At 33.5% G+C, this 16,748-nt stretch overlaps 1 protein-coding gene across 1 annotated transcript in view; it reads right to left on the bottom strand.

The window, feature by feature from the left end:
• Positions 1-16,748, bottom strand: part of LOC149419770 (potassium channel subfamily K member 6-like) — a 295,617-nt gene that overhangs the window by 166,041 nt on the left and 112,828 nt on the right. Inside the window, exon 2 of the mRNA XM_089637021.1 lies at positions 16,171-16,357. Coding sequence (XP_089493147.1) covers positions 16,171-16,357 — 187 coding nt within the window. The remainder of the gene's footprint in view (positions 1-16,170; positions 16,358-16,748) is intronic.

Below are 16,748 nucleotides of genomic sequence, written 5' to 3'. Positions count from 1 at the left end.
CAGTCCATAAATATTCCCAGTACCTTCAAACTACTAACTGATTCAGTCCATAAATATTCCCAATAGCTTCAAACTTCTTACACATTCAGTCCATAAATATTCCCAGTACCTTCAAACTGCTTACACATTCAGTCCAAAATATTCCCAGTACCTTCAAACTGTTTACTAATTCAATCCATAAATATTCCCAGTAGCTTCAAACTGTTTACACATTCAGTCCATAAATATTCCCAGTACCTTCAAACTGCTTACACATTCAGTCCAAAATATTCCCAGTACCTTCAAACTGCTTACTGATTCAGTCCATAAATATTCCCAGTAGCTTCAAACTGCTTACACATTCAGTCCATAAATATTCCCAATAGCTTCAAACTGCTTACACATTCGGTCCATAAATTTACATGGTTTCCGATCTGAAGTTGTACCACACAGATCCCATTATTTTATTGTTATGGTTGTTCAAAAAGTCCTGAAGCGTTTTTTATTTCAAACTTATTTACTGCATCTCAAGAACTCTCTGTTGTAAAGTATCGAAAATCGATATGAAAGCTATAGATATAGAAAGTAGAAAGAGAGGTATATACTGTCAGTATCGCCTCCTTCATCCTTCCTATTCCCTTCGCTTCGCCGCTCCCTTTAACCTCACAATATACCTACACATGTTAGGGATGCTATAGCCTCAATGGCTATAGCAGCAGTTTGGGCACTTGTGCGATATTACGTAGAAAATTCAATAATATTAATGCTTTTCTTTCCTATTTTTCATATCTGGCTGGTGTAGACGTTTCCCAAATAACTTTAGGTAAATAATAGTCCAATTTAACATTTATTTATGATGTATGCATATTATAAACATAACATCTAGGACATCGGCTAATTCCTCCATGACCTATATTCATTATATTCTAGGCGCCACTATCAAAGTACTGTGAATAGAAATTTCGCTTAATTAGTAACTATACAGGATTCTGAAAATTCCGGCACACAACTCAGAGGGTCCTATAGGCGCCGGGCGTCGGGGACGCACAGTGGGCTGAAAATCGCCTTTCATAGACATAGAGACTTGAATTTTCAAGGGTATTTTTTTTGGCTAGAAATGGATTCTGCTGATCATTACTATGCTATAAAATGTCGTACGAAGCAATTGCGTGTACAAATGAAGGAGTTATAATTTTTTTAAGAAAAATTTGTATGGCGCTGACATTAAAAATGAGGCTATCTCTGGAATCATAAGGTTGGCCGTTCTATCTTTACACACAGATAATACTACTATTTATTTGTATTTTTTGACATATTTCATATTGTGGCGCAAGGTGCGATTTATTTTTTAAAAATCCTAAAGTTGAAAAAAAATCTTTGTTTTTGTTGATGAATCATTTTAATGCTTAAATGCTTTACATATGAGTATGCTTTGTCTAGTTTACAATATTTTATTTACATTGCAAGCCAAAACACTGTGCACAGTGGGCTGAAAATCGCCTTTCATAGACATAGAGACTTGTATTTTCCAGTGTATTTTTTTTGGCTAGAAATGGATTCTGCTGATCATTAATATGCTATAAAATTTTGTATGAAGGAATTGCGTGTACAAATGAAGGAGTCATCATTTTTTTAAGAAAAATTTGTATGGAGCTGACATTAAAAATGAGGCTATCTCTGGAATCATAAGGTTGACCATTATATCCTTACACACAAATATACTACTATTTATTTGTATTTTTTTGACATACTTTGTATTGTGGCGAAACTTGTGATTTTTTTTTTAAAAACCCTCAAAGTTGAAAAAAAAACTTTTTTATGTTGAAGATTCATTTTAATGCTTAAATGCTTTACATATGAGTATGCTTTGTCTAGTTTACAATATTTTATTTACACTGCAAGCCTAAAAGCATTTAAGCATTAAAATGAATCATCAACAATAAAAAGGGTTTTTTTCAACTTTGAGGATTTTTAAAAAAATAATCGCACCTTGCGCCACAATATGAAGTATGTCAAAAAAATACAAATAAATAGTAGTATTATCTGTGTGTAAAGATAGAACGGCCAACCTTATGATTCCAGAGATAGCCTCATTTTTAATGTCAGCGCCATACAAATTTTTCTTAAAAAAATTATAACTCCTTCATTTGTACACGCGATTTCTTCGTACGACATTTTATAGCATAGTAATGATCAGCAGATTCCATTTCTAGCAAAAAAAAATACCCTTGAAAATTCAAGTCTCTATGTCTATGAAAGCCGATTTTCAGCCCACTGTGGGACGCCGCGACGCCCCACGACAGAGCTAACACTGAATATAATATTATATTAAAAATTACAGCAAGCTCCTCTAGAATAATTTTTTACTGTAAAAAGACATCGAAATGGCTCAGTTTTTAATGTACCTAAATTGATCATTTATAAAGATAAATGTAAAATTACGTATGTTTTAAGTATAGGAAGTAAGCAAAGTGAAAATTAAAATGAATGTTTGTATTAGACCACATAAAGTGGTACTATTATAAGTTTAATAAATAAAACCTTTATTTACTCGACAAACTACTGCTTCTCTGCAAATGCTGCCAAGTCCATATTTGTTAGTCGATATCGTAATATAAACATAGCAGACGTATGGCCGGCATCCAAATAAGGTTGGTAAATGTGACCCTTAGCTTATTATCAGACTCGGCTCTTGAGGATTTTTTTATTGACTGAAAATTACACTTTTTTTTTCTTTAGACAATGTATAGATAGTCCCACGAAACTCCCACATGGCTGCTTGTCTGCAGGTTCTATCTCAATATACAATTATAATACAATATAAGTCTCCCGTTATATAAAATAAATAACAGACTCTTACATACAATCATAGAACTCACTAAAGCGTCCCAAGTACACTAAGGCCTTAGGCCTCATTCTCACGGGAGCTTTTTTAACGTCCGTTAAAAAAGCGTTCAATTAGAACAAATGCATTACCAAGTATATGTTCATACGTCAGCGCTTTTGAAACGCGACGCTTTTTTTATCGAGCAGTGTTGCATTTTGAGCGCTGAGCGTTGGGCGTTAAAGGGAATAGATCATATGAAACTTCGTATTATTATTCACACGAGCGGTAAAAAAACGCCGGCGCTTAACTCAGTAACTCAGTACGCCACGCGCTCGCTCGGCAACCGGACGTGTTTTTTTTGTGTTTATTTAGCAGATCGGTGCGATACGATGTCGTGGGTTGTGGATCCAGAAGTCTTAATAATAGAGGTGGAGTCTCGTCCACTTCTATATGCAAAAACATTGCCGGATTATTCCAGTATGATTATGAAGAATAATGCCTGGAAGGATGTAACGAAAAAACTCTCAGAGGACTGACCAATCAAGTTCAATAACTGTTCAGAGCCCCTTGACCAATATAATTTCACCAGAAGAATTTTACTTATCTCCAGATGTATGTTAAATTTTTTTTACCTAAGTTTTTAATAAATATAAATTGTTTTGTAATTTTGTAATTATTGTTTTATTTAAATCAGTGTAACAGCTAGTCGTTGTGCAGGTGGTATTGCCAAACGCATGTTGGTATCTTGAAGTGTTATTCGAGGCCCCACTATCGTCAACAGTTCGTCAAATGTTGTAATAGACATTCGAAAATAACCAAAAAAATTATCGGGATATTGCCTCAACTCTTCGTACAGTGTCACAAACTGCCCTTTCAAGTATCTCAGTTCATTCAGAGGATGAACCCAGAATGCCTTTTGTTTTCTTTTTCGTCTTCTAGCAACACAAATCGCTATCTGATAGTATTAATACTTCAGCGTCTGGACGGTGTAGGCCCTCTGATTGGTCAAATTTAAATTGTCTGTTTCGGTTAAATTCCGCCAACTTGAAAATGACACGATTTCATACTAAAATAGGATCGCCTCATAATAATACGAGATTTCTTCAAAAGCATCGTTTCTCCTCATATAATTTTTGGATAATATCAAAGAAAATATGTTTTAGAAAGTTCATAATCCATTGGATTAATTACATTACAGTGAAAATTATCCACAGTTACGTAATTATGTTTGACTTTATAAAAAAATCACGCGATCCTTCAATGGCCGATACGCACGGCTTTAGATTAGATCGCCGACAGAGCGCACCTCTGGCGGTCTAAAAACGAACCAAATGAATGGCGCGAATATTTAAATATGCAGCTCACAATATTTGAGTACTTACGATTAACAAGCAGATTTCTTCTGGAAGTTTATCACTTTGTAATGGCATTTTTCATTATTATTTATATTTTTTTTTGTTTATTAATTATATCTGATTTTATATTGACATGTTTTCTAATTTCAAAATTATTTATTTGCGATGCTTTATATCCTGAGTGAAGTATTTTAAGACCTGAATTTTTTATCGAAAGTGTGATCATTATTCAAAAGATGATTTGCAAACTCAGATTCACTATTTCCATTTAGAGCTGTGCGATATTCTTTAGTTCTGACTTCAAAATTTCTATTGGTTCTACCTTTGTAAAAGAAATTACAATCATCCCAGTTGAGTTTTTAAACTCCTGATTTTTTTGTTCAACTGTCATTCTTATTAAGAATATATTTCTTCATTGTTATTAGTGTAAAACGCCAGTTGAATAGTATCAGGATTGTTTTTATATATAATTTTAGAAGTATCGTTATCCACAAACAGAATTCTACGCCATTGTTTATTTCTATCTTTAGAAAGACCGTTTGAAGAGAATATGTTTAATTTTTTTTATTTATTATTTCAACTATCAATTTATTAGAATAACCGTTATTAAATGCTATTTGTCTTATGGATATATTGTTTTAAGGTTGTATGCTATTTGTTTTTTTCAGGTCTTAAAATACTTCACTATAAATAATATATAAATTTTGGAAACGAGGAAACATGTTAATATAAAAGCAGATATAATTAACAAGAATTTTTTTATAAACTCTCTTTTAAATATTTTCCCACTCAACTGGTCTTTCCCGTCTAACGATATTGTAATTCCTAATTATTATAAACCCAGCCTACTCTTACCCCTCCCCCCTCCCTCCTTCCACTTCTTCTTTCCCAATTGCAATCTATATTTAATTTTTGACTTCGGTGTATACACAATAAAATGTAAACATTATATTTATTTATTTATTGGACAATTTGCATAGCGCCGCTTTTGTGAGATATCACCTCAGGGGCGCTATATTGTAATAATCTACCTTTATATATAGATTTTTACTCTCCTGATGATGTTGTATATATAATCTAACTTTAAACTTTATTAGATACAGTAACAGTTGTAGGTAAAGAATTACCACCAGTTGGAGTAAAATTAACACCTTTTAATTAAACCGACTTCTAATCTCATCTCACAATTACCCTCCTTTTATTCATAAACACGGGTACAATTAATCAATATGTAATAATCTATTATTTAAGTCAACTTTGTTATAACTATCTTTAATTGTGACAAACTAAACGATATTGATTCAACTTATAGACATTGACGGTTGTAACACATATTTAAGTACTGCAAGTCTCCTATGAGCTAATTATATTAGGTACCTAAGATAACAGTTAATATCAGTTGTAGACATGTAGTCAATAATAGTGTTTCATTTGAAATAATCCATCACAAATACGTAAAATTTAATTTATTCAAACAACTGTCATTCTTATTATGCGTAAATATAGCATGTTATTATTAATTAACTCCTTTCTGTTCCGTGTTTTAACAATATATATACTCACCCTCTCTCTGTGAACGTCCTAATATCTATCTATTAAATGTAACTGTTGTTAATATCACTTAAAATGGGCGAAGCCCAACGAAGAGCCGCCCGCAGGGCCTAGCAGAAAAAAACCCGCGGAGCGGGTTTTTAACTGCTAGTTGCTATTAATTTAGCAGAAACCATTTCCACGTCTTACGGAAGCGAGAAACGAAACAAGAGTGATTTTTAAGCGTTCGTATGAACAATCATATCGAGAACGTTATAAAAGCGCCAACGCCGAGTTTTAACGCTACGTTTTTTAAAGTCTCGTGCGAATAACGCCTACTTTGAGTGACAATACGATAGCGTACCTTCAAAAGTACAAGACAATATAGCACACAGATAACACACATTCAAAAGTAAGACAATACGATCATATACAACTATTCATCATACAACTTTTGTGTTTCTTTTTTTTACAAAATGAGTTTTTTCAAAACCCGATTTTCTCTTCTAGTTTAATTATTTTAAGGTTTTAATAATAATAATATTTGGCTAATTTATATAGCGCCGTTTTCCTGAAAAATCACCTCAAAGGCGCTGTACAAATATATTTATAAAATAATTAATACAAGAAAAGTGACTTATATCTAAGACTTAAATCTAGTAACTTACGACTAAGGCCTATAAGTAATATCTTAATGACATATATATTTACATATGTAGAAACATACAACTAACATTAACAATTTAATTTTACTAGCGCCAGAAGAAGAAGGGGAGTTTTATAATATTAGGGAGTTTTTTTAATTAATTTTAAAACACGGGTTCAAAATTCGCCAAATGGGTTAGCTGGATACATATCTTAAATGAATGAAGTGAATGAATGAAATTAATCAACGATATTTACCGCGTTTAAATGATTAATCTGCCAACAATTAAACCGATTAACGTGTTCTGTTCCCACTGATATTGTCCATTAGTTTAGTTCTCACACATCAAGAAATTGAATGGAGCAATTAGGAAATTTTAACCCAAAGGTCTGCGTTAAGGCGATGCCATACGTAGTAATGCTAAATCATTTGTTTTTGGTTTGAAAATTTGGCCGCCTAGAAATGTTTCAGATGCTTTAATTAAATACTGCGAGTAGAATACATCTTGGCCTTTGAATTAATCGAGTATTTTTTAGATAATTTTTTTATAAGCCCAGAAAAAAATAATGTATAAGGCCTATGAAAACTACTTTAAAGTTCAAAATCTCCTACTTACGAAACCATTTTCCGTTATGATTTTATTGTATAATGTGGCAAATTAAGTAATTTATAAAATGACCGAAAAAAAATTAAATAATTATGCGTGAACATCCACAAAATAAAATAAAAGGCACTTTTTAGCCACGTTTTTTTCTTGCATAAACCAAAACAGGCGGATGGTGTTAAGGCGACATAATACCCTGATAACGGAGATTTGCCCCGACGCTCACATTTTAATTATTTCTGATGAGCTTATTACTAAAATCTTAAATGTTTCTAGAGGGATTCGAAGGGATGCAAGTTATTTATATTTAAGATTAATAAAAACAGGACCTTACAATTAAATATATTATGTAAAACGATAAGTACATTTTATTAAATGTAAAATGTTGTAAGATAAGCGGCAAGTACCAGATTTTATTTTTCTAGACGATGAATTAGTAACTTCCCGACGACTCCCTCACAAAAGATTAGAGATTTTATTAATGTATTCATAAGAATTAATTAAAATAAAAACACTCGCGAAAATCCAATTTCTGGCCAGATACACGAAAAACGAAAGCCAGTACTTCAAAACTCTCTATTGTGCGTAGTATATTTGTGTGCGGGTTGACAAGGAGTTACTACGTATTGATTCAGACGCCGCGAAAGTTCCGGCCTGTAAGGTTGTGTCACCCGGCCCGTCGCCTCGGTCATTTCTTTTACGTATTTTTTTATTTAATCAAACGATTACTTTGAAATCTATTAGTGAAATTTTCTGTTTTTTATAATTTAACTTCTTCCTCAAGTGAGTAAAGGTTTTTTATATAAATAATAAATATAAATAATAACCAATACAAAAGAATACATTGTTAAATGCGTAAATGTGTAGGCACTTGAGAAAAAAGATGACACTAAAGTATTGACGTTATGTTATTATGTATCATTTCTTGCCCAAGTAGACTTTTTTACTATTAATCTTTTTTTTCACGCGACGCGGCTGTCTGTCCGGTTGTCACAACCAGCGGCACAGAATGTTATAGAGTGCCCCTTCACTAGAATCGTTTTCCTAGTTTTATTTATTTACGCCCTACTGGGCTTTTACATTAATTTCTAATTATACAGTCATGTTAGTTGTAACAATGGAATATCTAATAAATTATGGTAAAATAAAAGGAGTTTTTTTACTAAGAAGTGGTATTCTCTTATATTTCAATAAAGTGTTTGTGAAGAGTTCGTTTCATTACTAATACTCCAGGGCAATTACCGATTCGCGATCGTAATTATTCCGGTAGTCCCAATTTTTTTATATGTTTTATAAACTGGTCCCCTGATGTAAAATCTGAGTTTCCGACCTTGGCACACCTGTGCTCGCGCCGCCATTTTGAAAAAAACCGGCCGAAATCGCTCCAAAATCTAGTTTTTCCAAAATATCTCATTCCCAATGCAAATTTCGGCTAAATTAGCTAAACAATTAAAGTAGAACATAAAATTACTTACTACTTTTGTACAAACAATTTTCTTCAATCTCTAATAGGTACCGAGGTAGAAAGTCGTAAAGGTGCGTATATTTTTGAAAAAAACAAGTTTTTTGCGCGACTAGCTTTTGTTTTTTGTAAATATCTCGTTTCCAGTACAATTTTGTGAAAAAATTATTGATACTAATTTTGTAGAAAATAAAATTTCATAAAATAAATAGGTATTTAATTTATGTGTTTTAACTCTAATATGTATCCAAGCTCTTATCCACCAAAACCAGTTAAATTACCCAACAACAAATTTTTGAAATTCGAAAGTTTTTTTTCCATAAAACAAAAACTCTACATCGAAAGTTTTTCTCCATACAGACAATTTGACATATGTCACCTATAAAGTACCTAAAGTCATTCGAATATTAAAAAGAGTCATTAATCTTTTAAGTTTAGATTGTTATATCATTTGTTGTAGATAGAATTGTGCAATTATCTCCCCAAGTTACTGCACTTACTTACGTTGAAATGATTTTCAAAGTTAAGGTAAAATTGAACCAATTTATAATAAATCTCTTGGCTAATATATACGTTTCAGTTAAATATGGGAAAACAGAAGACAAAAGGAGTTTTATCCCGAACAAAATTACGGCACCAAGGAAAATGTTTAACGGAATGGAGAAGGTACTACTTAAATACACACATAAAAATAGATCTTTGGGATACGTTTTTTACAGAACATAATTGTACAATGTCAGCTTAAATAATTTTATATATGTAGATATATACATATATACGCAGTCGATAAACTTCTGAGCATATTGAATTTGGAATATAAGAAGTAAATTAATTTTGATTTCCGGTGACATATTTTTATTTTTACCGAAATGCATTTTTTACACCAAATAAGCTCAGGAATTGTTGGTGAAAGTTTGTCGGGCATGTCTTAATACATCTCTAAATAATTAGGGAATAGAGACAGTATAAATAATTAACAATATTTCTCATTTTAGGAAAAATTCCGCAAGACTTCATCCAGATAATATTGCAAATAATAAAGAAAATACGAGTATTGTGTTAAACACTATACCGACACTCAACATGGTAATTTTTTCACAATTTCTGTAAATATAAAGTAAATAATATTAATTTTATATGATTAAATAAGCGCTCTAAAAAAATTAACAAAAACTGACATTATTTTTCAGTACGGACCAGAGATGAATGAACCTGAAAAGTTTTCACTATTTGCTGGCTCTAGTTCTTATGACACTAACGTGCATGCCGTTTCCAGCCCCTTATAGCTAGGTCTGACGCAGGCATGACGATTGTTGTCAACTGATATGTTCTCACAACAATAATTGTTGAAGAAAAATAAAATTAAGGAATGAAATTTAAAACACTTTACCTCTGTTTCAATTTTTGGCCTGGTTTTGGTGGATTAGAGCTTGGATACGTATTAGAATTAAAACACATAAATTATATACCTATTTATTTTATAAAATTTTATTTTCTACAAAATTAGTATCAATAATTTTTACACAAAATTGTACTGGAAACGAGATATTTACAAAAAATCAAAGCTAGTCGCGCAAAAAACTTGTTTTTTTCAAAAATATACGCACCTTTACGACTTTCTACCTCGGTACCTATTAGAGATTGAAGAAAATTGTTTTCACAAAAGTTGTAGGTAATTTTATGTTTTACTTTAATTATCTAGCTAATTTAGCCAAAATTTGCATTGAGAATGAGATATTTTGGAAAAACTAGATTTTGGCGCGATTACAGCCGGTTTTTTTTAATAGTGGCGCGAGCACAGGTGCGCCATGGTCGGAAATTCAGATTATACATCATGGGATCAGTTTATAAAACATATAAAAAAATTGGGACTACCGGAATAATTACGATCGCAACCCCCTTTTTGGCGCTATGTGTACTGGCCTATAATACGGAATCCCCAAATATATCGACAACATTCTCACATTTATAACCCAGATAACATGTAGGTACGTTTATCATCAACAAATCAATACAAAAACCGACCAATATCATATAACAACAAAGGCAAAGGCATATGGCAACAAAGAAAAAAAGAACAGGTATCCGCTAGTAAGCAGGGTGAAAAAAATCAAAGGCAGAATAAAGAACACAGAAAAAATGTGCAATTAATGCTTGCTTCTAGACTCAGCAATATACCACCTCTATCTATATTACAGCAGGTAATTTATACACTTGTATATACCCGTCTATACGTACTTATACGCTCGTGTGTACAATTCCAAAATTTGATTGAAAAGTGAATTAACATAATGTTTCTAATATTGTTTTTATTTAATCACGAAAATACTTAATATATCAATAATCCGATGCCGAAAGGACCGATTTCACCGGAGAAAAATTCTGAGCAAGTAATAACTGATTTAAACATATAATTTTATTATGAACGTATTGAAGTCGTAAAAAATTTTCAAATACATATTTCCCATACATATTGTTTTCAATTATATATCCGTAATAGAAATTTTAAACCGTTAAATATTTATGTTATAAACAGAAAGCCTACCTCAAACATTAACGAATTCTTAATGTATCATGAATCTATTTTAAATAACTGTACAGATGATACCCTTATCTTTGGTGATTTCAACATTGACATTCTTCAAAAAAATAATACATCTCTTAAATACATCAACACGCTTGACTCATACAACTGTTTCATATGTAACACATCCTATCCTACACGAGTAACAGATACCTCTACTTCTCTAATAGACCATATCATCTCAAACAGACAAAATATTTCCTCAACTACTGCAAATATAGATGCCTACCTAAGTGATCATAACATTTTGATATTAGATTACCAAAACAGCTTGAAACATCACACTAATAATAGAATACATTCTTTTTCAAACAACACCAAAACCGATAAAAACATGTCAAAAACATATGTAGAATCCCACAACTTTCCACACGAAACCACCAGTAATGCCAATGAAATCTGTAATAATTTTAATGAATACATCAAAACAGCAATAAAATCATCCCAACATAAATCTGAGTTACGCGTAGGAGACCAACGGAGGGGTAATACTCCATGGTTTGATGCAAAATTAAATGCACTTATCAAACAGCGCAACAATGCGTTTAAAATCTGGAAAAAAATCAGCAAAGTGATATATTCACAGCACTGAGAAATAAAACAAGAAATCAAGTTACCAACTATAGAAGATATGCTAAAACCAAATACTACACGACTATATTTAAAAAAAAACTGCGTAATCCGCGACAGACATGGAAAATAATAAATGCAATTCTAACAAATAGGTCGACACCCCAGAAAGATGAAATTGAATGTCTTCTCATTAAGAATGAAGAAATAACATGCCCAACACAGATAGCTTCAACTTTTAACAACTTCTTTATATCAGTTGGGGAAAACTTAGCAGCTACAATTGCATCATATCCAGATGATTCTATCACTATAAACACGGATCAAAAAGCAATCCAGTCCTTATACATGGCCAAAACAAATAAAACAGAAGTTCTCAGTATCATCTCTCAACTAAAGTCTAATGCATCTCCAGGTTTAGATGGAATTACACCAGTGTACCTGAACTTTTGCAAAGATATATTAGCTGACCACCTTGTTTTTCTTATTAATCAATCCCTGAATAGTGGAATCTTCCCAGATCAACTAAAGATAGCAAAAATAATTCCGATTTACAAAGATGATTGCAAAAAAAATCCTTCTAATTACCGTCCTATATCCATCCTCTTTGTCGTCTCTAAAGTTTTTGAAAAGGTTATTAAGCTTAGGCTCACTAAATATCTCCTATCAAACAATTTACTCGCATCCCAACAGTATGGATTCAGAAACCAATCTAACACAAAATGTGCTGCCTTCGATTTTGTATACGCCCTCCAAAAGCATATAGACCAGGGTAAGCATGCTGCAGGCTTATTTATAGATTTAAAAAAGGCTTTCGATACGGTTGACCATGGGATACTACTAAAGAAGCTAGAACACCTAGGCATAGTAGGCACTCCCCTGAAGTTACTGTGTAGCTACCTCTCTAACCGACACTGTCAGACCTTTGTTGGAAAGGGGACAAGCAGCATGGGAACGATAAAATGTGGCGTGCCTCAGGGCTCCGTACTTGGACCATTACTATTTTTAATATATATAAATGATATTGCTAAATGGGGACTTAAGGGTACAATACAACTCTATGCAGATGATACAGTGATTCTTTATCACAATAATGATTTAAACGAACTTGAAAAGGAAATGGAAAGTGATGTAGCTTGCCTGGCAAACTGGCTGCGATTAAACAAACTTAGCCTAAACATAAAAAAAACACATTACATACTGTTTGCAAATAAAAAAATGTATGTCTTAATATAAGTCTTGATAATAACCGCCTTGAAAGGGCTGATGTTACAAAATATCTTGGCCTTTTCATTGATTCACAACTCACATGGAATCACCAATTTAAACATGTTCTATCCAAAATTACTCATATAACTGGTGTTTTATATAGACTTCGCGGGTTACTTCCTCCCTCTCTATTAAAATCGATTTACCATGCTATGATTCACTCACATCTAATATATCTCGCCGGAATCTGGGGATTTGCTACAAAAAAAATGATTTCAGAAGTCCAAGTCGTCCAAAATAGAGCCCTGCGAAATATTTTCAGTTTACCTTGGGACACACATGTCAAAGACATCTACAGAAACACCCAAATACTTCATTTTAATACCATTCCCACTTTTGAAATAACGAAAACTATATTAAAAGTAATTCAACACTCGGCACATTCCAACACTACACTCTATTAGAATTACGACGTACACCAACACAACACAAGAAATCACAACAAACTACATATACCAAAAATCAAATCAACAAAATATGGACTAAGATCCCTGGAATACATAGCTCACACAAAATATAATCAACTACCCAACGAGATCAAATGTGCAAGTCAATGTAAAAAGACCCAAACTAACATGCTCAAACTTCATCTTATTAATGACTATCTGAAATAATAATGTTGTGTATGTCCCATCATATGTCCATTTAATACATACAGCTATATGTTTCATGTAATGCGTATCATTCCCGCAATGAGTTTATTAACTCCTGGGAGTACAATGCTTTATATAATATACTATATTCTGTATTGTATACTTTTAATAAAAAAAATTTTAAAAAAAAAAAAAATTGACGTAAATAAAGTAAAAGTTTTGTTTACACAGGAAGAGAAGAAACCCGTTATTCTGGAAGGAAGGAGAATAGAAGACATATTTTTTCTTTAACTGTATTAAATAGAATTTCGCAGCACGACTCTTTTTATGATTGTAATTATCTAACTTAGAGATAGTTGAGCGTATACTTCGAGATGACAAGTTCTGGGAAGAAAAAATGCTTATTAAATTAACTAATTTTTAAATGGATTGCATTCTTGTCGAGCTTATCGATCCTGGAGTCACAAGGTCTATGAATGTTCGTGATCCTCCACATATCTTAGATATTGTATGTAAAGAACGTCAATTTGGAAATCGTCGTTTAGATTTCGACGAAATGCTATTTATTGAATAATTATTTTAGTTTTTTATATAAAATTATTTTTACTATTTCTAACTTATATTATAATAAATGATGGCCTTTATTGTCATATAACAGATTTTAGGCGCAAAGATCCTACAGTTGCCAACTTGAGTAGCGGGAATTATCAGGCTAGTTGCTGGGTCAAACGTAACGCGCAAAAGATCCGCTACAGTTCCCCCCACCCCCGGCGACCGAGCTCCTCGTTCCTCCTTCTTACGCGCCGACCTCTGACCTAGCTGGACGTGTGTTCGTTTCGGCGCCCGCGTTCCAATTCGCACCGCTCGGTCGAGAAGCCAAATGTACGACAATGTCGCGCTTTGAACATCGACAGGCTGGCACCGTTTGTTTGAAACACGGCGCACAGTCCTGCAATCAACAGGATACCCCTACAACACCATGCTGTGAGTCTCTTACATTTCCTATTACCCTTGAATGTGTCCGCTAATAACCTAAATTCGTCCACGCTGCCTGTCGGTCTAGAGAGAGCTGTTAATTATTTCCCAGAGAGAGATTAGGGAACCCTTTGATGATAATTCTAGTTAGGATGTAACAACCCGTATTCTATTGTCATTCACCCATGTAATGTCCATTTTGCCGCTCAAATACAATGTTGATTTATAAAAACCTAACCTCTTTCATTTGGGGATAGCGGTTGTATGGGAGTGTTTTGTGTAGACGGTGGGATATGGATTCTTGAGCCTCGCGCTGACCCCGAACCCTGACTATGAGAGAGACGTCTCATGCCCCCGCATCTGAGCTGGCCGAGGGAAAGTCAGGGCCCCCCCCAGGTCCGACGCGCGACATTATACAAAAAAATGCATTTTATGCTTTTTACATTACATAATTATTTGTTTTATGTAACTTTTTGTAAACGATAATAATAAATATTGAAAATGACTGATATTTTATTTATCTTGCCAATATATTCAGATATAATTATGATCAGATATTATGAAAATGATTCGTGATTGAATACCGTATTGCTTTGACATCTGTCAATGAAGAACACGTCGGTTACGAGTCATAAGTTACTGCCTACCGTCTAGCAGTATGGTTACAGAAATCTGATAAGAATCATAAAATCATGAGCTCCTTCTGCAATAGGTAACGTTTCTATCGAAATTTGCCTAAAACATGCACATTCAACTTAATATTACTATTCACATAGTTTGAAAGACGCCCATTATTAAGCATTTCATGTTCAAACCTTACTCATGGGTACCATCTAGTGGATTTCATCGCTGCTCTGACTTCGAACTGTTCGTGGTGTCGGGTGTTCCCCATTGCAACGTACTTCATTCCTCTGAACCCCGAAATATTATAATATTTAATTCGAGCGGAGCGCGTGTGAAACTAATTTGCTTCGCCCACTTAAATCGCGTTCACGCCCATAACTGATATTTTTTTAGGATCTTATTTCGTCTTAAGCGGGAATTTAAACCTTATCGCCATCTACGTAAGGGTTGTTATTGATAGCGGCTTAATTTAAAATATTAAACGACGTAGTGCATCGCCTTAATGCCAACTTTAAGCTAGTACACCTAATAGTTCTGTGCAGGGTCTGCTCTGTGCAGGAGCAATTGTAGCAGTCCGCTCCGGGCGCCAATGAGTCAAGGCGATGATAATACCTATCACCTAATACAAAGCCTTTGAGGTTTTTAATAAGGCCAGGCACCATTGGGCCCAGGGCCCTTCCTGGTTCGGCGAGTCTTACAAAAAAGAATGTTTCTAATCTTTTCTCAATTCATAAATTAAAACCAAAATTTCCTCTAAAGTCATGCATTTTGTAAATAGGTACTTAAATACCTAATTATGAACTTTATATATTTTATGAAACTTTTTTATTATTTCAAATAATGAATAACACAATTTTTCCAAAGAATCGTCACTATCCCAATAGCATTAATTCTTGTATTTTCGAAATTGGCAGGTAGGGGCCATATTTTTTTAGATGCGAATAAGACAGTCCAAATAAAAACGACGATTTCACATTTGAAAAAATAATCTTTACTGAACCATTAAAACGGCCACCATCTTGAAACGGAACGTACAAACAGACGAAATTATGTCGTCACTGATAACACCGTTGCTTATATGACGTATAAAAGGAATATCTCATAGACTAAATACAGCCATCAATGGAATATCCATAAGAAGTTTGCACTTACCAGTGACGCAGGGGTGGTTCTTGAGGAAATTCTTCCTGGCCTGGCGCACGTCCTTCACCAGCTGTTCCTCCTGCGGTCCCTCGATGGCTGAGAACACGGAGGCACCTAAGAGTAGGTAGCATACGTAGAACAGCACCAGCCCGCACACCCGAAGGGAGGGTCGGGCCATTCCCACGGGGCCGTACATCTGGGGAAAAAACAAAAAATAAACATTTATTTAAGCCCTAGTTTTTTTCTTACTTAAATCGAAACCGGCTTCTGGTTTTAAGCGGGAATTTAAACAGTAGAATTAAATAATGGTAACTCTGGCAATACTGATAAGACAGAAAAAAAAAAAAAAAATTAAAATGCAATCTATCTGCTAAAAATTTAGTAAAAGCAATAAATACTTGGGCAATACCTCTATTAACGTACTCATTTGGCATAATTAAATGGTCTAATACAGATTTAGATAACTTAGAAAGATTAATTAGAACTACGCTAACAAAGTTTAATTGCCATCATCCAAATTCAGCTATAGAACGAGTTAATTTACCTAGAAATTTAGGAGGTAGAGGAATAGTCAAAATAACTTCTTT

This window comes from Hesperophylax consimilis, chromosome 11 (genome assembly GCF_061612785.1).
Source record: "Hesperophylax consimilis isolate HC1 chromosome 11, BYU_Hcon_1.0, whole genome shotgun sequence".
NCBI lineage: Eukaryota > Metazoa > Arthropoda > Insecta > Trichoptera > Limnephilidae > Hesperophylax > Hesperophylax consimilis.
The sequence above is the reverse complement of the archived record's forward strand: the minus strand, read 5'-3'. Positions and strand labels throughout refer to the sequence as shown.